General features: G+C 37.4%; 1 protein-coding gene across 1 annotated transcript; it reads right to left on the bottom strand.

Moving 5' to 3' along the window:
* Positions 1 to 1,355: 1,355 nt before the first annotated feature.
* LOC139691557 (uncharacterized) lies at positions 1,356 to 14,917 on the bottom strand. The gene is made up of 12 exons (XM_071589431.1): positions 14,780 to 14,917; positions 13,894 to 14,101; positions 9,515 to 9,697; positions 7,601 to 7,754; positions 7,296 to 7,452; positions 7,051 to 7,221; positions 4,891 to 5,002; positions 3,766 to 3,812; positions 3,230 to 3,337; positions 2,702 to 2,827; positions 2,369 to 2,534; positions 1,356 to 1,483 (listed from the first exon to the last, which is right to left on the bottom strand). Exons 1-12 carry the CDS (start codon positions 14,915 to 14,917, stop codon positions 1,356 to 1,358), a joined length of 1,698 nt encoding a protein of 565 aa, XP_071445532.1.
* Between the last annotated feature and the right edge of the window lie 8,212 nt (positions 14,918 to 23,129).

Here is a 23,129-nt window from a genome sequence, read left to right as displayed (position 1 = left end):
GATGTGGTCCTTATAACTCTTTCTGGGCAGAAAAGCAAGAAAGCAATGAGGCTGGCATAGTTGAAGGGCTTAGGACTTGTCCCCTACATTCAGGAAAGTCTATAAAATAGCCTATATGTTCTTTTACACAAATTTCCTAAATTAAGAAAATTATTTAACCTGGAGCAAGTATAATGTATGGTAGTTACCAATTTTCCCACTCCCATCATGCATTTGATACTCCACAAAGTTTTCAATATTCCTGACAGTGCTCTTAGTGATATTTGATGTTCTTCTCAAACAATTGCAGCCACACTGCTAATGCCTACTTGACTACTTTGTCACTGAAATTGACTGTCACCCTATTTTCATTGTTATAAGACATCATATAGCCATGGAAGAGGAAAAAATATTTCATAAGCCTCATTCAGCTTGGGATAATGATTTTTCAGGAAAAATTAAAATGCAGTTTATTTTTTGTTAGTGGAGTGGAGTGGAGTTAACTCCATTGCTGAAGGCAAACTGAACAAGTTTCAACTTGCAGCGGATGACACTAGTGCAATATTAAGAGCCAAGACAATGACACTTTTACCACATTAAGTGGATAAAATAGCATTAACTAAAATTTTTGCAATTTGAATTTTGTGAATAAAAATTAATAATTACCCTTTATTGAACCATCATCATATGGTATGGTTAGCTGCAATGTACAAAAACTCCGCTTTTTTGCATCCATAATCCTATTTAAAATGTCTATGGAAAAAAAGTGTTCCCAAAATTGCTTGAATGCCGTTTTTCTTATTTGAATCATTGTTAGATAACAAAAAGAAAAACAGTACATTAACTGTGCTCCCAGTTTCCCTGAGTTATTGGAAATGATATAACTCATCCTTCAAATAAGATAACCCTAATCATGTAACACATTTTTTGAAACTTCATTTGGTTAATCTGGAATCAAGTGAAATCCTGCAGGCAAGGATAATCTTAGAATCTTTGGATAAAAAAGGCTCTATTTCCATTTCCTTTAACATAGTTAATTTGCACAGCCTGGTTTTGACAAAACATTATCATCCGTAGGTGTGAAAAGAAATCAGTGGAAATCAATAAAAAGGGATTTACACCCATTCTTCATAGTTTCCACCAAGTTATGGCCAATGCTATTAATCGTATACCTTTAGAAATTAATTATTGGATTGCATTATATTGTTATTGCCTGAATGTAATCAAAATGTTTCTGTTTGTGTAAAAGTCTAATAAAGTGGAAGGATAATATTTTATTTCACATTGCCAGTTTTATTTGAACATTGGTACATAATAGCACAGACATAAGTAGGTTTTTTTAAGTCACCATGAATGAAACCAGTGATTATCAGCCTCTACAATTTTCTTTCTGCCTGTGCCATCTGGAAAAGGGCAGGTCTGTTTATTTTTCCTCCGCGACACTCTGGCAATTCATCAAGGATTACAACTCCTCCATGTAAATGCATGTGGTGGCATGCTCTCTCTGCAAGAAAATTGAAAAAAGCCTTTCACTCTTTCAGAAAGATAATACTCTTCATTATTTCAAGTTCTTTTACAGTTTTTCAGTTTTGGCATCATCTTACATTCAATGCAACGCTTCCTAATGCTTGGATTATCCTTTGAAAATTTCAGCTTCTTAAATTGGCATTAGTCCATATCATAGAGAGGATAAATATTTTGATGTTAATTGCATATTCACCCTATTTTGAATTTTGTCTTATGACATTTGTTTGAGTGTGGCATTTCAGATGATATTTTTTCATTTTTTGAGCATTGGAGTTGGTGGATCTCAGAGAAAATTGGCCTAAGGCTTTAACAATATTTAAAGTGAAACAGTTTTAGATAGTGAGTTACTTTCTTGTAAGTAATCCTCAATTATTTAACGCCAAAGATGTTTATCATATTCAGTTGTCATTCACGCAGTCACAAGGCACAATGTGTGTTGAAATAATGCAGGATTTTCTATAGTTTCTGGCAGTAATACCAACATCTCCCCAAATTTAATTAACCTATTTTTAATTACATCAGACAGTCATGGACTCAGTGTAGTTTTTGTTGAACTTCTTTGAGGACAAAACCAAATCTTAAATGCTGAATATTGAGGTAATGAGTTTATCAATAAATTAATGAATCATTTAATCATAATTACTATAGTGAGAAGCCTTGGGAGCCTGTTAGTTAATTAGTACGTAACGCCCTAAGTTGTGGAGTCTGTAACTCAGGGTCTGCCTATAACTAATTTCCAAGTTTGCATAGATCTTTTGCATCAAAGGCATCATGCATCCAATGCAATGCTTGCGAAGCATTGTAAGTTCCTTGTCCTTGACTATTGGGACTGTAAGGAATGAACACCTGAGGATAATTTTACCTGCAACGTATTTCTTTATGTCCTCTTCGGTTACTTTGTAATTTGGTTTCAGCACAACATAGGCTCGTGCAGAAGCTGTCGTGATGAAATCCGGCACACCAATCACACCAGCTATTGAAACGGCTTGATGCCTCATTATTATTGCCTCTATGTCTGATGGGGAAACCTAATTTAGTTGAAAAAATCAGAGAACATTTCAAAGGTTTATCGAAATAAAAGCAAAGGAAATCATCTATAGCTCTATTGCTCACATGTTCAATTTTGTTTTTCATCGTCATGAATTATCAGTTTGGTATCAGAATCAATCCTATTTTTCTAATTTTTTCAACTTACTAAGTGATTGTTATAGATGAATGTGAAGGCACTTCGATCCACGACATATAAGTTTCCACCCTTGTCTATGTATCCCATGTCACCAGTATTGAACCAGCCATCTTCGTCAATTTTTGAGATATAACCCTGCATTTAGTGGGACATGAAATATTTAATTCATATTGAAATCAAATGATATACTTAGTCATGCATCAAATTCCATTTCAAGTTCAGTTCATGCATGTTGCTGAGGAAATGGTTTTATGCCAAAAGTAAGAAAACAAGAGTGTAGAAGAGTTACTTAAAGATAAGTTGAATAATTTTATTTGATTTGTATCGTCATACTTATTTATCAGAACTGATTTTGTCATATCAGGAATCATGAGGCCTTGTTGGGAGGTATTTTAATTGCATGGTGAATTGAATTTTAGCCTCTCCTCTCTTATCTTTTCAATTGTTTAATAGAAATTTTGACCTCAACATATTTGGATGTGCTACTTTGTTCACAGAATGCATATGTATGACTATTACGTATATCATTTTCTATACCTTTTCTGATTTGACATCAAGATAGCCTTTCATCATATATGGCCCTTTGACCCACAACTGCCCTTTTGTGTTTCTTCCTACGGAACATTTTAGAAGTGGATCCACTATCTGAAAAGGAAAAGAGCTCTTGGATTTACAGGCATTCATTTCTCTGAAAAAAAATATGCACAACTGGTGATGTAGTATAAGGATACCTCTACTCTTAATAACTTTCATGAAAGAGTTTCTGCATTAAATAAAACAGATTACTTGCTCCTGTATGTTATGATTCTCTCATTTTATGCCAATTCGCCCAGGGAAAATACTCTTTGGTACATATCCTAGGTATTGAATGAGGCATGGCTGTGCTTTTGTCGAATGATACTTTTGGATTCTTAGCTTTTATAATTACCTTGTTATGATTTGTGCATACCTTGGTGATCCATTTTGCACTGCATTTTGTTAATTTAAACAGCTACTTACGAATATCATAAATACTATTGCCACTTTTTTCTATTAATTAATCAATAACCATTCTAAGGCACATATACACATACCTTGGCTTGATATGCAGGCAACAGCTGCCCACATGAAATGTGCTCACCTGAAAATGAATAAAACTGAGTTATTTTTCAGTTGAAATATAAGCTATGTTAATCCTTGAAACTTGGAAATTCATCCTGGGAAGAAATTTTGGAAGTGAAATGCATGCATTCATTATTTGTTATGATTCTGTGAATAACAACATTAAAAGAAGCATCAGAAAAAATTAAATGATGACTTCAATATCTGAATTTACAAGGTTAACAAAATTTGTTGATCGACATGAAAATTGGTGCAGTTGGTAGATGGAACGGCAAAATAATTTTGGTTTGGCATAACAGACTTTCAGTTTAGTATTTTTGATATAGAGCACAGTGCATTAAGGATGTGAGAGATGGTCTTTGAGGCAAGAAGATGGTCATAGATTGAAGACTTAGGAGATGTAGGTGTGTGGAGGGGAGTAGAGAAAATCAGTTGGGCAGAGAGGAAGACAAACAGTGCATTTTTACCAAACGTGGGGAAAGAAAGATAGATACAGGTGAAAACTCAGAAAAAGACTAGGGAAGTGGGCTCACAAAATAGTGAAATGAGTTGTAGGTATGTTGATAAGGTTGTGATATAGAAAGAATGCTAGATGTAAATGGAGTAGAGTGGGCTTTTTAGAAGGCACGAAAGCCAGCATAAATCATTAAGAAATAGAAAATTCCCTTGATGCTTTGAAACAAATAATCATTAGGTATCATCCAAAACCTACCACCATTGTGATTAGAATATCTTGGTTGGCAAATAATGTTTGTGATTATTATAATGGCTGGATTCAAATTGGATCAAGTAGTTGCATATCACACTGATGTTGTGCAAATCACAATCTTGGGTTGTTGATTTTCTTGGGGCTTGTGAATAAGAATGGCTGTAATTACCATCCCCTTGCAAGAACCATCTAATATTCAGGCCTATGTAGTAGGCATTTCACTCATTCTCATAATTCTCTTCTGATTTGTTTGCTTCTTTGCAGAATTCCCTTCAGGTGGCTCAGCGGTGAATTATTTTATGGTTCAAAAATGTTTAATTTGGCGATTGAAACTGACATTAACTTATTTTTTAGAATGACATCAATATAATTCAACGACTGCACTTACATCCATCACTCATACCAACTGCTAATCCAGCTATACTTTTCTCTGTAGTAGGTTTGGCTTCTTTGTCAATGGATGAGAAGGTACAAAAAAGAATTTCTGACATGCCAAACAGCTGCAAGTAAACAAGAAAGAGCATGGTAAAATATTTTATCACCTATATCTTGGATTAAATGTTTTAATTGATGAAGTGGTGGAAGCATGATACAGAAAAAGAGATGGGATGGTACATGTATGTTTCCCTCATACCATTCAGTGTGATGAAGTGAATATGAATTAGCAAAAACATCTTTATCATAATATAGAATATGATAGTTTGGAAGGATAATGACCCATATCTTACTTTCCCAGTAAGTGTTCAAATCAAATGCTTAAGTATTTTCCACAAAAACATAAGAGTTCTTCAAAAGTGTACTTATTAATTTAAATGCCTCTTGAATTGATATCAGGTGTTTCAGATGCTGTCATTAACATTTAGAGTATTTATTACTTAGTTCATGCATATGGTTTCATTGGGCCAGTTCTGAAATAATTCCCATTGTGCACATGATGGTCTTGTATGGAAGTATACATTTAACTTGTGGATAACCATATTTGAAGCAGGCAACAACAGGGCTGATCATTCACCAAGTAACAGGGAAAGCAACTGGCTTCAAAATATATATGTATTTTAGTTCTGCAGTTTTGACATACCATATATGCAACATTGAATCTTTTAGGACAATGGGTGAATTGAGATGTATAATTTTATGTATGGAAAAATTCAGTCTGCATCCTACCGTGCAAGTCTCCTTAGGAGCAAGTGTGAGGTATTAGTTCAATGTTTAGATCACCATAATTAGCCATTATGATAGGTGATCATGGGTTTTCAAAAAATTTTATTTAATTTTTGGATAGTTCAAATATCAAATGCATTGTTTTCTATTACCTTTTTAAAACCTTAAATTTACATTTTTGAAGGTACCAGTGAAAAAATATTTAACATCATAGTTAGTCTAATATTGAGGTTGGTGGGAAAATATTTGAAAAGTATATTTTCATGTTAAATGGTTGTTGAAACAAAAAAATAGCTATGGAAGATTTGAGGCTTTGATGCAGATGTGAGTGTGGAGAAGGATGGAAAAGGTGACATGGATCAAAAGAAAAACAAGTAAGGAAGTGTTAGATATGGTGGGGAGAAGAGGGGATTGTTGGGAGAAATCCAAAGGCAACAAGAATGCAGGGTATTTTTATTGGCGACGAAATGTTGAAGATATTTATATAGGGGAGAATGTTTGGCAAACTAGGAAGGCATAGAAATAGGATAGGAATGTTGAAGGGAATGAAGGTAGGATGGAAGTATGGGAAATTGAAGAGGGGCTTAATGTGATATTGGAAGCAAAGCTGTGTTTTTTTAAGAGAGAAGGAACCATGTTGCTGTACCTTTATCAAGGCTGCTTTCATCCTAAATCTACCTTAACCAGTACACTCTGATCATATTTTCTGAGATAATTCATGTTTAATGAATTATCTCAGAATGATTTGTGAATCATTTGAATTTTGTGAATCAGCGAAAGAATTTGTGATGAATCATTTAATGAATTCATGTTTAATGAATTATCTCACCGAGCATTGCATCTGCATCATTGCATCTAATGAATGAAAATAAATAAGGTTAACTCTTCAAAAGTCAGACTAATTCTTCAGTCAGAGGAAAGTTTCTTATTTAGCACAAAGTTTCCTATGTTTGCATGTACATATGTCTAACAAAATTTTCAGCATCTAACTACTTTCAATGTCTTTATTTTCTTTCAACACTTAAAAATTAGTATTAATCAATATTAAAATGAAATAGTATGCAACTATGGTCAGTCAAATGTAGTGGTTATTGTAAGAAATTGAAAGATAACACTCCTGCTGAAAAAACAAAAGCGTAATGGTTTATGCAGTTCACATTACTGTATCAGGAGATTTTCTACCCAAAAACACATTTTATTCAATGTGGACTGGTGTTGTTGTATATATGAAGGGATGTCCAAACCTTAAACAAATTGAATAAATTCTATGTTTATTTGTGAATTCAGTGTTTATAATTTCAAGGTTTCACTGTTTGTGGTCACTGATTATGCAATAGGAAACGGTATCATTTAAGCAAATGAGAATAATTCTAATCATTAAACTCACCGTCATTAATTTCACATTTGGTAGTTTGGCCTCAAATAATTTTGCAGTTGTTGGAGTGAATACTGATCCGCCAGAAAACACATATTTGAGAGACGACAAGTCATATTCACCCAATTCATCCGACTGCATCATTACATTAGCTGCATATGGGTATAGAAACAGAGTCTCTGGCTGTAAAAAAAGAAACCATGTTTCATAAAATGATCATTGACATTTGGTTCATACTTCTGAATAATTGACTGCACCTTATGTTTTTCAAGCATTGGAAGTAAAGTCTTCAGTTCAAAGTTGCTGCTGCTTTGGAATGTGCATCCATAGAGAATTGAAGCAGCAATCCCTCCATATGCTGATATTAAGTGATTCCCAGTCATTGTAAAAGCAGACATCCCTACCTCTCTGGGCCTTTATTGCAAACATTATTATATAAATTAGTAATGAAGAAATATATTAGCTAACTTAGGGAAAGAGAAATTCTATTATGCTTAAAGTGTTAATAATAAAATTAAGGCATTATCATTTCTTTATCAATTGTTCTTCTCATTTGACTTACTCTTCAATTTTTATTGGTGCACCAAAACTTGAATAGCATGCAACCATGTTGTAATGAGTGTGTAGTACACACTTGGGGAATCCTGTAGATCCACTGGTACTGACCATAATATATACATCCTCTTTTGGATTTATTTGCACATCATGTGGATAACCTGTGAGTGAAAAATTTGGAAATTTTGTCCTAGATCACTTTGATTATTGTGATTCTGTTTTACATTTGTTATAAATTCACAAAAACCATTAGAGAGGAACAGAGAAAACAATCAGGAACTACTTGTCTGTTTCATAGATTTTGAGAAGGCATTTGATGGAGTATATTTGGTAAAATTAATGATTTTATGCATTGCAGGAAATGGGAGTATATTGGAGGGATAGGAGACTTAACCGCACCGTGTACATGTCTCAGACTGCTCAGGTTCGAGTGGGGAATGGAGAGTCAGGGTGGGCTGAATTAGAAAGAGCAGTAAGGAAGAAATCTCTTATCACCCATGTTTTCATCACATATTAAGCAAATGATGAAAGTGGCATGGGAAGAACTGGAGCTAGGAACGATAACCTGGGGGGAATCATGAAATCAGGTTTCTAGATGATCAAGGCTTAATTAGCCAGTCAGCCAGAATTATTAAGGAGTACACTTGAAAATCAGTGCATTAGGCATTGAATGAAAAAAAAATTTGTATATTCTGAGAATTCCATGTTAAACATTACAATGGAATATAAAAAACCTAAACAGTTGGAACAGTTAACCTGTGACAGAAGTGTTTTGGACTAAATGTTCCAAGTAGTAGGGACCTAAGAAGAAGAATTTCATTGGGAAAAGAAGCTATCCCAAGGAGCTAGGAGGCGAGAGGATTGATGTCGGGACATTGGGCAAGGATGTTGAGAAAAATATGGTGAAAACTTTCATATAGTGTGTGGTTTGTACAGCACAGAAATGTGATCCTTGAAATAAGAGGATGAGCATGTATTGGAGGCTTAGGAAACGTGGAAGTGGAAAAGAATGAAAAATGTGAAATGGACACAATTGGTGCAAAAAGGGAAGAGCTAGGCATGCTGGGGAAAGAGAAGGATTATTGGGAGGAATCAACATGAAGCAAGAAAGATGAGTGCAGAGAATTTTGATTAGCAATGGGTTGTTGAAGACTCCAATAGAGGGAGAGTGTTAGGCAAGCAAGGAAGGGGAAGGAATAGGATAGCAATATTGGATGGAATGAAGGGAGGAAGGAAGTATGCGGCATTTGGAAAAGGGTTTACTGAAGTGTTGGATGTCGGATTGTATTTTGTAAGAAATGACAAAGAAATTAACCCTTATTTAATCTTATTCCATCCAAAACCTACCCTAAATGGTAGAATACTATAAAAGAAGAGTCTATTCCTCCCTATATATTATTAAGGAAGTGAAACTTGAGCATGCCAGAGTAAGTGCAAATGTTGGCTAGATAAATGGACATGGGTATTTGAAAAGAGTTTGTGGTCAAAGGGGCAATAAACATTTCATATTATCTTTTTTTTTTCAAAAAATTGATGAATGTTGGTAGTTGCATAAACATCTGAACAATAAATCTAAGAGCTATACAAACTTGGAAAGTTAGTAATATTCAAGGTTCTCCACAAATACTGAATGTTGATGCATCGCCACTCTGGCATATATAATGTGGATAGTTTCTATGTAAGATATGGGTGTATTCTGTGCACGGAAGCTAGTTTTTATTTTGATTGTTTTCTATATGGATACTCTCATACAGCCAATAGAGTTGAAAGGTTACACACTGTGGCTCAAACCACAGTTATATTCTTATTCAGAAACAGTCCCAATTTTAAATACTACGAGTACATGAGGTAGCAATGAAGGTGACACTTGAGTGTTACTCGGTTTCACAATGAACCCTTAATAATATAGCTACATACGTACATGAACAATTGTCATCTACCACCATGTGTTCTATAGCTGTAGCTCCTTCCACTTTGCCTCCAATCGATAGTTCTTGGACATCCCACTCCAACTGCTTGATTGCCCATTTTAAACGAGTCTTGGTGTTGTGATCACAGAGCGTGAAACGGCAAGAAACCTCTCTGAGTTGTCTTTCGTACACTTCTGTAAATGAAAGGTGTGAAAGATAGAAATGTATTAGTAGAGCTTGATGTGAGTTCATTTATGAGGTGCTTTCAACTTCTAAGGCCACCCATTTTTTTTCTCAGGATTGTGGGTGAATAGAAGGGTGTGGTTGATCTAAAAATACCTGGTGGGCACTCTTTATGAATTCAAGACACAGAAGGCTGCACCTTACAGAATCCAGGGTACATGTAGCAACCTTTGCAGAAAGACACGTTTTCAATTATTAAAATTGCATCACTTAATGAACAAAGGGGGCTTGTAATAATCTGTTTCCTCCTTTTGTGTGGTATAACATCCATCAAAATTTAACATCCACTAATAAAAATTTGCAAGAGTCATGGTGAAATAGATTTGTGGAAGATGTGCATTTGTGGCTACAGAAGTTCAAGAAAGACTGTTCCTTTTGTGGTAACAAACCTGCAGCCATGTACCAGTCAATTTTTCCAGTGGGCAAAAGAAACCCATTCAACAGAAGCATTCTGAAAAGTCATGGACTCATGCTTTCGCCATTGTGAATATTGTTTATGCCCAAGGGTATATATTATTCAGAGTTATCAGAAATTTCTACTTTCATGTGCATTTAGCATTTCAGAAAAAAATTATGAAAGTTTAGAACTTGAGAACACCTTGTGACAGTTACCTTTAATATTCCTCTCCTCAGTTTCAGTGGCTATATTTACTTGTTTTCTAAAAAAATGGTTATCTATCCAATATTCCAAATTAGATTATAGCTATGATACAGATAATGATACCCGTCCTATATACTGCATATGACACTAGTATTCAGTAATTAAACTGAATAATCAATGATTTTGAAAGGTTCTGATCCATTAAAATATATCCAATTCAACTGATGATTGAAAATCATATTTTTGGTTCAGCTGTTGGACAAATGCGAAGTCTCACCCAGTTTCTACAAAAATTCAGTAAAAATTTGGAAAAAAAGCTGAATTTTTTTTAAAATAAAGGACTTTGATACGAGAATCATGAATTCATTGATTAAAAATAATTACCTGTTCAGTTGTAAGACTAGTTTAGAGTCTTGATCACTGGAAGGCTTGATTTTTACATTAGGCACTGGAAAATGTAGTGGTCATTTATGCCTAAGCTACCCAATTACATCCTCAACAAACCAAGGAAAAAAGGCAACATATTCATTGGGAAAATGAAGATGATTTCAGGAATGGCTATTTAGTAAATGAGTGACTACCCTGATTTGGATGGTCAGTATAAGAATTTTTTTGAAAGATACAGAACTCTTGGTGATTTCTTTTTGGAAATATTTAAATCAAGAAAGTTGAGGAATTGTTATCTTATATTTCTCAAGTGAATACCAAGTTGTGATTCAATGAATTCAGATGAGATAGAAACATTTCAAGATGCCTTTGGGAACCTACCCATACACAAAATACATGGTCTACATATTGATGCCAACACAACACATTTTTGGTCTGTCCATTAACAGAGGAGAACAGATCCTTTCCGAAATGGTCCATTTAAATATCTGCCAGGAGCGGGGACAAAGGAGAGCCCATAGCTAGGCCATTGGATTGTTATAAATATTTACTTTTTTTTAAAGGTAATCTACCAGTTAAGGTAGGTTTTTGGATGGACACAACTACCAAACAAACATTTTATTACGCCTAACAAAACACAAAATCCATCATCCTACTATATATCAGGTCCCTCTTCATCTCTGAGTACTTTCTTCCTCCCTTCATTCCATCCAACATCCCTATCCTGTTCCTTCCCTTTCCTCTTTTGCCCAACATTCTCCCCTCCATCACAGTCTTCAACATCCCACTGCCCGTTAATGCCCCCTTCAGCCACTTTTCCTGCCTCCATAGGACTGCTCCCAACAAACCCCTCTCTTTGCCCACCATGCCAAGTACTTCCTCATTTGTTTTCTTCTCTGTCCATTTCACCTTCTCCATTCTTCTCCACACCCACATTTCAAAAGCCTCCAATCTACGTCTATCCTCCTGCTTCAACGACCACGTTTCCGCGCCGTACATAGCTACGCTCCATATCAAAGTTTTTACGAGTATTTTCTTAATGTCCTTACTCAACGTCCCTGTCATCAACTCCCTCCTCCTTGTGAAAGCCTCTTTGCCTAGCGCAATTCTTCTCCTTACACCCCTACTACTTTGACCGTGTCGGTCCAAAACACTACCGAGATACGTAAACTGTTCCACCTGCTCTAGTTTTTGCCCTCCTATTTTAATGCTAAGCTTGGCCTTTTTCTTTCTTGAAAATCGCATAACCTTTGTTTTATTAATATTGATTCTCATCCCATACCTTTCGCTCTGAATTTCCAATTCACTCAGCAATGCTTGCAATCCCTTGGCTGACTGACAAACTAAAGATTGGTCATCAGCGAACCTAACTGATTTTACGGGATTCCCCGCCCACTTTCATTCCTACCTCCAGTTCTTCCCATGCCTCTTTGATCATTTCCTCTACATACAGTTTGAACAGCAACGGTGATAAAGGGCAACCCTGCCTTACGCCCCTTCCTAACACTGCCCATTCAGACTCCCCGTTTCCCACCCGCACCTGAGCAGTCTGAGACATGTACAGGTTGCGGATTAGCCTGCTTTCCCTCCAATCTATTCCTATTTTCTGCAATATACTCATTAGTTTTTCCCAATTCACTCTATCAAACGCTTTTTCGAAATCTACGAAACAGGCAAATGCCTCCTGGTTGTGTTCTATATTCCTCTCGATTAATAATCTCATTACTGCAATGGCATCACGCGTACCTCTCCCCTTCCTAAACCCAAACTGATCATCCCCTAAGTTACTGTTGAACCTAAAATAATTTTGCGACATACATATCTTCAAGGGTTCATGCAGTTCAAAGGCAAAAGGAGCAGGTACAGACTTCTGAAAAAAGAGGGTTTCTGTGATTCACTTTGACTTAAGACATTATTTTTCCCTGAAGGTATCCACTTTTCCTTCCATGATTTACGGGTTAGTAACATTCCCATGTCACAAACCAATTTCAAAAAAGAATTAGCTGTTAATAAAAACAACAGCTATAAAAAATGGATATAAGTAGCAGCTCATTTTTAAATTTTATTTTTTTATTTAAATCAACTGGTAGTCAGAGACATTTATAAATGCAAACTGCGCCTGCGCCGCAAAGACTCTCCTGCCAAATCTGGATATCTTTACAAGAAGAATTTGCAAAAAACTTCCAAAATAGTCTAAAATAGCTTATTGCAATAAATTGAACCTCAGGAACTTACTTTCCCTGACAAAAGACAAAATTCCAAAAAGTGAAAAAAGTGGAATCTCTAAGTTAAGATGTGAGTGAGAGTCGGTGTGTGTTGGACAAACAGGCTAAAAATTTCAAGAACAAGTGAAGGAGCACCAAGACCGCATGAAGAACAAAAAGTCAACTTCACATTTGGCAAAACATTAATTGCAAAATAAATGTTTTTCAAAATGTGTGACTTTGAATGTGAAATTTTACATGTGGAAAAGAAAGGACTTAGACTAGATGCTTTAGAGCCGCTTGAAATTTCAAAAAGTGTACGCTTCAAAGAGATTAATGAACTTTTGTATACCTCCCACTCCCCCCTCCTAAGCCTACCTCTACTCGACACCTGTGCTAATGAGGGAAAATATCCCTCTACTTCCCACACACTCCCTCTTGACTTCAGAGATACCATATGTGAAGGGCTTTGTATTTATGTCAATGAGCAGCTTAAAACCCACCCACTTTCCTCTACCATTAAAAGTACTCCCCATAGAGGGCTTCCTCCTGCTTTCTACCCTTCCCTCCAATAATCATTGCTCACCCACCCTCCAGAACATTCTCACCTCACCGCCCCTACCTGAGTGTAGTATATGCATATAGATGGATGTCTGTAAGAGTTGTTACCTGAAGATGACTTTGAACATCGAAACCTGGGTCGTATTGAAAGCAATTTTCTGTGGAATCACAAAGTTACTATTTTTTCATTTCCAATATGAATCCATTCCATGAAGCTATGCCTGAAACCATCATTTATGATACATGTTACTCAATCAACCATTCAAAATATTTTCTCCACGTCAAGGCTAGTCGGTAACTATGTTCTAAGATCCTATTTACATTTTTGATGTATTATCATGTGTTAAAAGGTAATAATATTTTGCTGTTAAACATTGTTTGTCTTGGAACTGACCTTTCTCATCTTGTGGGTGGAGCCCTCTCAGCACACCACCACAAATCCACACACTAAGGTGAACCAAATAGATTAAGGTGACGTCATTAGTTGCAAAGCAGAAAACATCGCCTTTCTTAAATCCTAATCGTGTCAGACCACTTGCAATCTTCCTGGTAAGTGGCTTTATGTCGCTGTACTTGTATGAGGATCCAGAGAAAACGTCTTTCTATAATTAAAAAATGTTGAACAGGAAAACATTCAATTGTTCTGATCAGTAACTAATAACTATAAGACTAAGAATTATAATAACCATCATTGAAATAAATGCATCGCAACATTGATGCTGCACTGGTATTAATCAAAGTTACATTACTAAAGCTTGAAAAATCCTGTACATATTAATGAATATACGCCACACTTTTTTGTGGAAATATTAGTAGTTAAGTTTTGGGAGGAATGTTATCACCTGATATATTAGTTCATGCATATGTTATACAGCTAGGTCAACATCTTTTTAACAATGGTTTAGAGGTCATTATTAATTTTTCCTCATCAATGATAATGCAAATTAGAAACCGATTCTAAAAACAGGGAGTGTCAAAAGAGAAACCATATTCTGAATCAAAAACATTTTGGAAAAACAGACAAATACATGACTTTATTAAAAAGTCCCAGTATGTAAACTTATCAATGTGATTAGCAAAGCCATTTTTAAATATTTTTATATGCCCCTGGAAAGGCAATAACATATTACTTGTCATGGTGGATATTGCGAGAAGCATAACATTTGTTGTGCTCTCATTAATTCTCATTGTATTATAACTCATGTTGTTAACCAAGCAGGCTAATTACCAAGATTGGGTGTTTGAAAAGAACATGGAATATATTTGAGGAAATTACTCACCACCCAAATTTGGTCTTTTAAGAGCTCATAGTTAATATCCAAACTTTGGAATAGAAAATCTGTTATGCTGACATCAGGAACACTTTTGCTTCCACTTGGATATAATGATTTCACAATGTTGGGATCACTGGATGACATCCTCTTCTAGTTGAAGTTTACTAATAGGAAGAGATATTATTACTCATAAATCATTCAATAGAGGGATAGGTGGCTTCTTTGAAATTATCCACGAGCCCTTATGGTCTGTGCGGGGTGAGCAATTTTCTTGTAAGTTTAGACCTAGAATTGTAATGGTTTCAACTTGAATTCACCTGAAACCACTCCTTAAATGGTGGTTTATCAAATTAAATAATATAAATTTAAGGTAACTTTTGGAGAGAAACATTCTAAACATGTTGATGCCTCTAAGCCATCCCTAACAAGTCACCATACCCTTCTTCATACTATCCACCTCCGTTTATTCCATCCTAAATGGCAATACTTTTCCTCACTTGCCTCGACTGCCCATCTATGTCACAATCTTAAACACCCCATTCCCAAACAAAATGTTCTGCATCCACCTATATTTTTTTGGATTCATTCCAAAAATCCCATATTCTCTCCCCCTTTGCCTAGCACATCCTCATATGTTTTCATTTCTGTCCATTTATTTTTTCCATTCTCCAAACCCATACCTCTAAAACCTTCTACTTATGCCCACAGTCTTACTTCAGTGATCATATTTCTGTTCCATACAAAACCTCACTCCCCATAAAGGTTTTAACAAGCCTTTTCCTAACATCCTTACTGAAAGTCCCTGTCACGAAAATCCTCCTCCTTGTGAAAATTTCTTTGCAGAGCTCAATTTTAATTCTTGTATCCCTGTCACATTGACTATTTTAGTTTCAAACACTTCAAAGATAGGTTAAATGTTCTATCTACTCTAGTTCATGAAATCCTATTTTGGCAGTTAATTTAGCTTTCATCTTTCTGGAAAATCACTGATCCTTTATTTTCAATGCATTGATTTACATTCCAAACCTATCCACTCACTTTCCAATGCACTCAGAAATCCTTGCAGCCACTTGGATGATTAAAGCTTGATCATCCACAAACCGCATTTTCTTCCGCGTCACAGAGGAAAAGACCCTACGCGGACTACTTTTCGGTAGCTCCTACCCACCGACTTATCTAGCATGGGTGACTCTGCGCGGAGCAAATATTATTGCTCCCGCCAGCAAAACTCTATGGGTCATCAGAGCGCACAACCCCTACCACCACGTCGAAGATGGAGAGATAATTTTTCCCTCCATTTCCCTCGGAGGTAGGGTAAGATGTAATATTACCCTCCATTTGTTATTATATGTCAATGACGTTTGTGTATTTCCTATTCTTCATTTCGCAATTTTTCAGTAATGTCTTCCACAAGATAAGAATTCAGCGAAATAATAATGGAATTTTACTCCGACCAGGAATGAAACGCATCGTCTCTAATTTTTTTATCAATGAAATGTTTAGCCCACTGTTAATCGCGCACTGTAGCTTCATGTATCTCGAACTTCCACTAATTTTCGTGACTATTGCAAATGGAAATTGGCCACGGTGTTAATCTGGTGGGATCGACATTGCGAGGCGTCGCACACTAGAAACAGGTCCCGAAGAGAGCATCTGAGTCTTGTGACGGCTAAAAGTTAAAATAAAATAAGTTTTGAAAATTACTGTGATATAAGGAATTTTGCATAGGCCCGGAAAAATCTCCTTCTCCAAAAATATATACCCAGTCAGTCACTCTCACAGGATGATTTTGAGTATTGTCAAGCACGTAATTCACAAGTGGAGAATTGGAACTGCTTCTAGCACCAGTTCCTCAGTAGTGACGATTTCAACTTCTCTTGTGGAGTTTTTTTTCGAGTAACTTGGTTCAGAAAATTTACAGCCTCCAAATTTTAATCCGTCAATGCTAACATGGGTACTTACCCAGATCGCAATGCAAAGAATAGGGAAAGATGACAAGGAAAATAGCAAAGTTCATCTTTTTCACGCATTGTCTATTGTTTCTTAACATTTTTATGGCTTCTTTTGTGAGTTGAGTGCGTGAGATATGTAGTGAATGTTTGACGTGACCTGTTGCTGGGCTGGAAATTCTGCGGAAATGTAAAGTTTCAGGCTGATAAAAATATTCGGTGTTTCCGCAATCGTTTGTCTTTAAATTTATAGTCCCAGCGTGGTTTATCGAGATGGAAGGCGATTCACAGGCAGCCGTATTTCTTCTGTGTTTTAAAATGGGAGCATATCTGTGATTTATGGCTGTATACCTGGGAGAGTTGCACAAGGCTGCAGAGATGGTCTTTAACCTTTTCCATTTTCTCTCAGAGCAAAAAATTCATCTATTTCATTCATTATTTTACTATTTGTTTATCTTTCCCGAAAACGTTCGATTCTAATCTCGCCAGGTCTAGTATCTTCTCATTCTTGATTCTATATTATCTTGTTACGGATTAAACCGATAAATCTTTAAGTTTTTATTTGGGCGTTGGTTAGTAGTTTCTTCCATAGTGTATGTTTCAGTATTTTCAGTTAGTTGATCATGTTGTCTCTAGGGATCATCCGTGAAATGCTCTTTTTTTTAGTATTGAGCCTTTAGTTTAATTAAATTCTCTCTTACAAAGACTGTAAGTTACAGTTAGTCTATATTTTCAATCACATTGAAATGAGAAAAGCAAGAATCCCCTGCACCTGTGAACGTTGGGAAATAATAGCTCGCTAAGATTTGGCAGTTGGCAAGATATCAATGGGCGCCCGCCCACTGGTGCTATTCCTCGTTCCTAGCAAGCATATGCTGTTTACGGGGAGGTATGGTGGGATCGGTGTGTGGTGGTAATTAGAGAAGCTCATTTCAAGTTTGAATGTTAGTGACGTGGTTGGTGTAATTGGATTTGTGCAAATTTTGGCAGTGGTTGTATTAGATCGGCGTTGTAGTTATACTTCCATAAATGGGTCAGTAGTGAGTTAAGGGGAAGGTCGAAGTTCATCTACATCTACATCAATACCCTGCAAGCCACCAAAAAGGTGTGTGGCAGGGGGTGCAGCACCAGGAGGAAATGGTGAGGGATGAGGGGGTTAGGGTTTTTCAAATGGATGGGTAAAGGTAAGGGGAACCTGCAAAAAAAATAAAAATATATATATATACATAAATATAATTGTATAACCCTGCGCAGTCGCTACCTTGTAGGTTAATACTTATCATGTCGAGCCGGCTCCTGGGGGATTTCGAGTACAAGAATTCTGGTCTCTTATTGTTCTCGGAAAAAATGACCATTTAAATCTGTCTGTCCTGCAGTCAATCTCTCTAATCTTACATTCGTGATCCCTCTGCCCGTAATACGTTGGGGTTCGTATTATGTTCTTGGTGTCATCGGAAAAGGACCCATCTTTAAATGTTTTTAATAAGTTTAATCTACGAGGGTCATCCGGAAAGTAGTACCCGTTCGTGCCGCATGAAGTGCTGACGACGCGAGTAGCCGCTGGACGAGGTCAGATAGCTTCAGTGGCTTGTCTGCCTTCTCTGAGCCAAGTTGCGTGACGCTAGCATTGCCTGTGTTGTTTCTGTGATTGTTTACAATGTTTAAAAAAATTGAGAACGCCGCCAGTTGTGAAGTGAGGGCAGTGATTAAATTCCTCAATGCAAGAAACGTTCGCCCATGTGATATTCATCGCCAATTAAAGGAGGTGTATGGAGACAATGTAATGGACGAGTCGTCTGTTCGGCGGTGGTGTCGCAACTTCAACATGGGGAGGGGGAACACACACGACGATGAGCGTTCGGAGAGACCGTCTGTCATTACAGACCAACTGGTGAGCTCAGTTGACGAATTCGTGAGGAACGATCGGCGCGTCACAATTGATGACATCTGTGAGCATTTTCCCAATGTTTCTCGAACAATTGTTCATGAAATTGTTAAACACCATCTGCATTATGCAAAAATTTGTGCAAGATGGGTCCCTCGCGTATCTCAATGAGCTGGCGGCGAAGGACTATGCAGCAGGAATACAGAAACTTGTCACACGTTATGACAAATGCCTTAATTTGCTTGGAGATTATGTTGAGAAGTAGTTTAAAGTATCCTCTTTCAAATAAATTTTTTTATGTTTGTTAATATTTACTTTTGTGTCTTTATGTCACGAACGGGTACTACTTTCCGGATGACCCTCGTATATTGTAAACGCCGCTGTGTAAGGGAATCCCAGGCTAAATTTTCTCAGCAGATTTTCGTGCTTTCAGCCAGATATAGTAGTAGTATAGTATAGTGTCTAAATGGTAAACACGATATGTGAATCTACGCGTGCAAAGTAAGCGGAGAGTCACAAGAACTTTATTTTTGGAAGATTTTCAATGATAAATGATAGTGAAATGGCATGCTGGCTCCGTGTCTGAGCAGTACTATATAGCGGTACCACACCCGATGGTCACTGGGGTCGCGATTTGGTGCGGTGGAAGGCAAGGGTAGGTTAGGAGGAGCAAAATATATTTAAATGAGGATCAAAAGATGTTTAAGGAGATAGAGAAAGAGAGGGAGACGCAAAACCATTAAGATGGCAAGTCCATCTTCATGAGGTAAAGAAGTATTACCGAATAACTGCATTACAGGTCGTGGGAAAGTAAGATGGAAAGGGAAAAATGGCTTTGAGTTAAGGGAGGATTAAAACTGCGAGGAGAAATGGAAGATGGGGGAGACCCACTCGTGTCGGGTTTACCGATGAAATTGCATTCGTAGGGGCCAAGGAGATGGTCGGAAGACTTTCCATAGGTACAAGGTTTTGGAGGATGGAGAGTGAAAGGAATCATCTAAATTTTGGCGAAGCTTGATTTTCCAGTATATTGTAAATTCCAGTATTGTTTCGTGTGGAAAATGCACTAAACGCCTTTTAATCTGATGAGGATTTGGTGGTTAGTTGGACCGGTATATGTTTCACTGCAAGGGCTGCATTAAATGAAGTATGAAAGTACGTATACAAAGTTACAACTTTCTAATTTTGCTTCAATTTAACTCCCTGAAGGTATGCAGAAGCTCTTCAGAAGCGCAATCCACAGCATCGCTGACGCCAACATGAGCCACGACCCGCAGCCTGGAGCACTTCGTTCCCGCAGCCGCAACTCTCCATAGCTGGCGATCATAAATTACCGATATGCTCCCATTTTCAAACGTAGAAGACATACGGCTACCCGTGAATCGCCTTCCATCCCGGTAAACCACGCCGGGACTATAAATTTATAAACAATTGAATGTGAAATCGCCGAATATTATCAGCATGAAACAGCACGTTTCCGCAGAGTTAGGAATCCAGCAATTAAGTCGAGGCAAACATTCACCATTTGTCTCGAGAATCAGTGTCGCCAAAGAAGACGTAAAAAAAGTTTAGGAACATGAGGCAATGCGTAAAAAAGCATGAACTTTGCCATTTTTCTTGTCATCTTTTCCTATCGTTTGCATTGTATTTTCGCAAAGTCCCCATATTAGTATTTAGGGATTAAAATGTGGAGGCTGTAAATTTTCCGAACTAAGTTACTCGAAAAAAAACTCTGTAAGTGAAGTTGAAATTGCCACTACTGAGGGATTGGCGCCAGAAGCAGTTCAATTCTGCACTCGTTAATTCCGTGCTCGACAATACTCAAAATCATCCTGTGAAAGATATTGACCGGGGATATTTTTGGCGAAGGAAATAGTTCCGGGCCTACAAAAGATTCCTCATATCACGGTAATTTTCAAAACTTTTTTATTTTAACTTTTAGCCGTCGCAAGACTCAACTGCTCTCTCCGGGACCTATTTCTAGCGCGCGACGCCACGCAATGTCGACCCCACCGGATTTAAACCGTCGCCAATGTCCATTTAAAGCAGTCTCGAAAATCAGTGAAAATTCGAAATACATGAAACTTTACAGCACTAGATTGACACTAGGTTAAACTTTCAATTGATAAAAACTTAAAGAGACCACGCGTATCCTTCCTGGTTGGAGTTCAATTCCATTATCATTTCGCTGAATACTTATCTTGTGGAAGAAATTAATGAAAAATTGCGGCATGAAGAATAGGAAATACACCAACGTCATTGACGTAAAATAATAAATGGAGGGTAATATTATCTCTCCCCCCACCACCCCAGGGAGTGCATCAGTGACGTGGTGGAAGGGGTTGTGCGTTCTGATAACCCATAGAGTAGCGCTGGCGGGAGCAAATGTTATTTGCTCCTGGCAGTCATCCGTGTCAGATAGGTCGAAAGGTAGCAGTCATACGAAAAGTGGTCCTCACAGCTCTGCTCTAAAGTGAGGCGGCTGGAAAGGTGTCTGACCACAGTGTGACATACATTTGAGTGATGGTGCCATATTACAAACAATTTTGAGGAGGACAAATGCAAATTGCCTAAATTATTTTCTCAAGACATTTTGGATAGACACCACAGCGACAATGAATCTTGACAACTGCGGGGCTTAAGCCAATCGGCCGCGTGTAGTGCCCAAAAGCGGGAGGGGTAAGAGCTTCCTCGGTCGTCATCTCACGAAATCCTTACAAAACCGAAGCGACCACACCAAGCACAGAAGAGGGCCACATTCGTTATAATAGGAACTTGGAATATTACGATGATGTTGAGAGCAGAAAACTCTGAAATTATTAAGCATGAGATGGAAGGGGGAAATACAGATTATTTGGATGTGTGCAAGGTGAAATGGAGATATAACGGGGATTATCGGATCGACAGTTTAGAGTGAAATACAGCGACAAAGGAGGAGAACCAGCCAGGAGTGGCAGTAAAATTGATAAAAAAGATATTGAAAAGCATAGTAAACATAGAGCAAGCGCTTGGCAGATTATTAATAATTGAAGTACGGTAAACGCGGAACCAAACAACTTGGTCATTCCAAAGAAACTGCGGGAGATACCGTAACAGTAACTTTTAACGGAGTCATCCGCTAATATTCATACCAATGCAAAAATTTCAGAGCGTAAAAATCATTCGCCTTGACCAGGATTCGCACCCAGATCCCTCAATGCCCCGGTTGAGTGCTTTAGCCAGTTAAGCTATCAAGGCGTCCTCTAAAACTCTTGCCAAAATTTCGGAGTTTAAGAGGATGTCTCCATAGCTTAACTGGCTAAAGCACTCGACCGGACATTGAGGGATCCGGGTTCGAATTCCGGTCAAGGCGAATGATTTTTACACTCTGAAATAGTTGCATTGAACTTGGTCATTGTTCGGGTCTACATGCCACCAAGCAATCATGGGGAGGAAGAGTTCGACAGGGTATATGATCAGTTAGAGGACATAAATGAAGGTGTTCCTGGTAGGAAACATTTTATAGTAATGAGGGCTAAAACGAGACGGTAGGCGAAGTAAGAGAAGTTGATGAGTTAGGAGACTAGGGTTTAGGAACAGGAAAATACAGCGGCGATAAAGCAATAGGACACTTGGCATATACTCCACAAAGTGAGTAAATATACATGGAAAATTAGCGAATATTCAGCAAGATAACAGTTAGGCTACATGTATCATATTATGGTAAGGCTTAGATTTAGGAATAGCGTAATCGATGCGTACAGTTTCTCGGGATCGGATGCAGACTCATATCAAAATTGAGTATTGATGGAGTGTAGCGACCGATTCAAAAAATAAAACGCAGAAGATAGCTGGGGAATGGAATTTAAAAGCATTAAATTGAACGGAAAGAAAAGAGAATCAGCAGGCTTCGTATAAAATCAAGTGCAAGGTAAGGCGCTGGGCGCTATAAATAAAAATGGGAGCATTTAAATAAAGTGACATGGAAAGCTGAAAACTAAGCTTTAGGGAAAGTATCAGAAAATCATTAAGTGCGGACGAGATGGTTAGAAAGATATACGATAGAATAAAATGGGAGAATGTAAATTGAGAGTTAGGTAGAATGAATCATGAGGAGTTTAATACAAAAATGAGTCGGGTAGCAATTATACCAAAAGAAACGCGGCGGAAGACGTAGTTCGAGGATATGGAAAGTTACAGAGGGGCGAAATTGATGCGTGCTTAGAAGGAGCGTTTAGACACTCTCAGGAAGCAAGGAGGGAAAGAGAAACTGTGATAACAGCTAGACTTGAGTCAGGAAAACTATCAATTCAACCCGGGAATATTAAAGACATGTGAGGAGTACATATTAATCAACTATATGGTAAAGACATCAGGTCACCAAACTTATGACGTAGAACGAGATTATGACGTAGATGAGTATAGCTTACGCTTTGACAAACTTGATGACTTGACGGGAATTAAGTAGTATTGGAATTAGTGATTAATGCATTTTGGTTCGCCGACTACTGAGGTCATTTAGCATTTCGTCAATAGTTGACCG

Source organism: Hetaerina americana, unplaced genomic scaffold (genome assembly GCF_022747635.1).
Source record: "Hetaerina americana unplaced genomic scaffold, ioHetAmer1.1.p SCAF_38, whole genome shotgun sequence".
In the NCBI taxonomy this organism is placed as follows: Eukaryota; Metazoa; Arthropoda; class Insecta; order Odonata; family Calopterygidae; genus Hetaerina; species Hetaerina americana.
The sequence above is the reverse complement of the archived record's forward strand: the minus strand, read 5'-3'. Positions and strand labels throughout refer to the sequence as shown.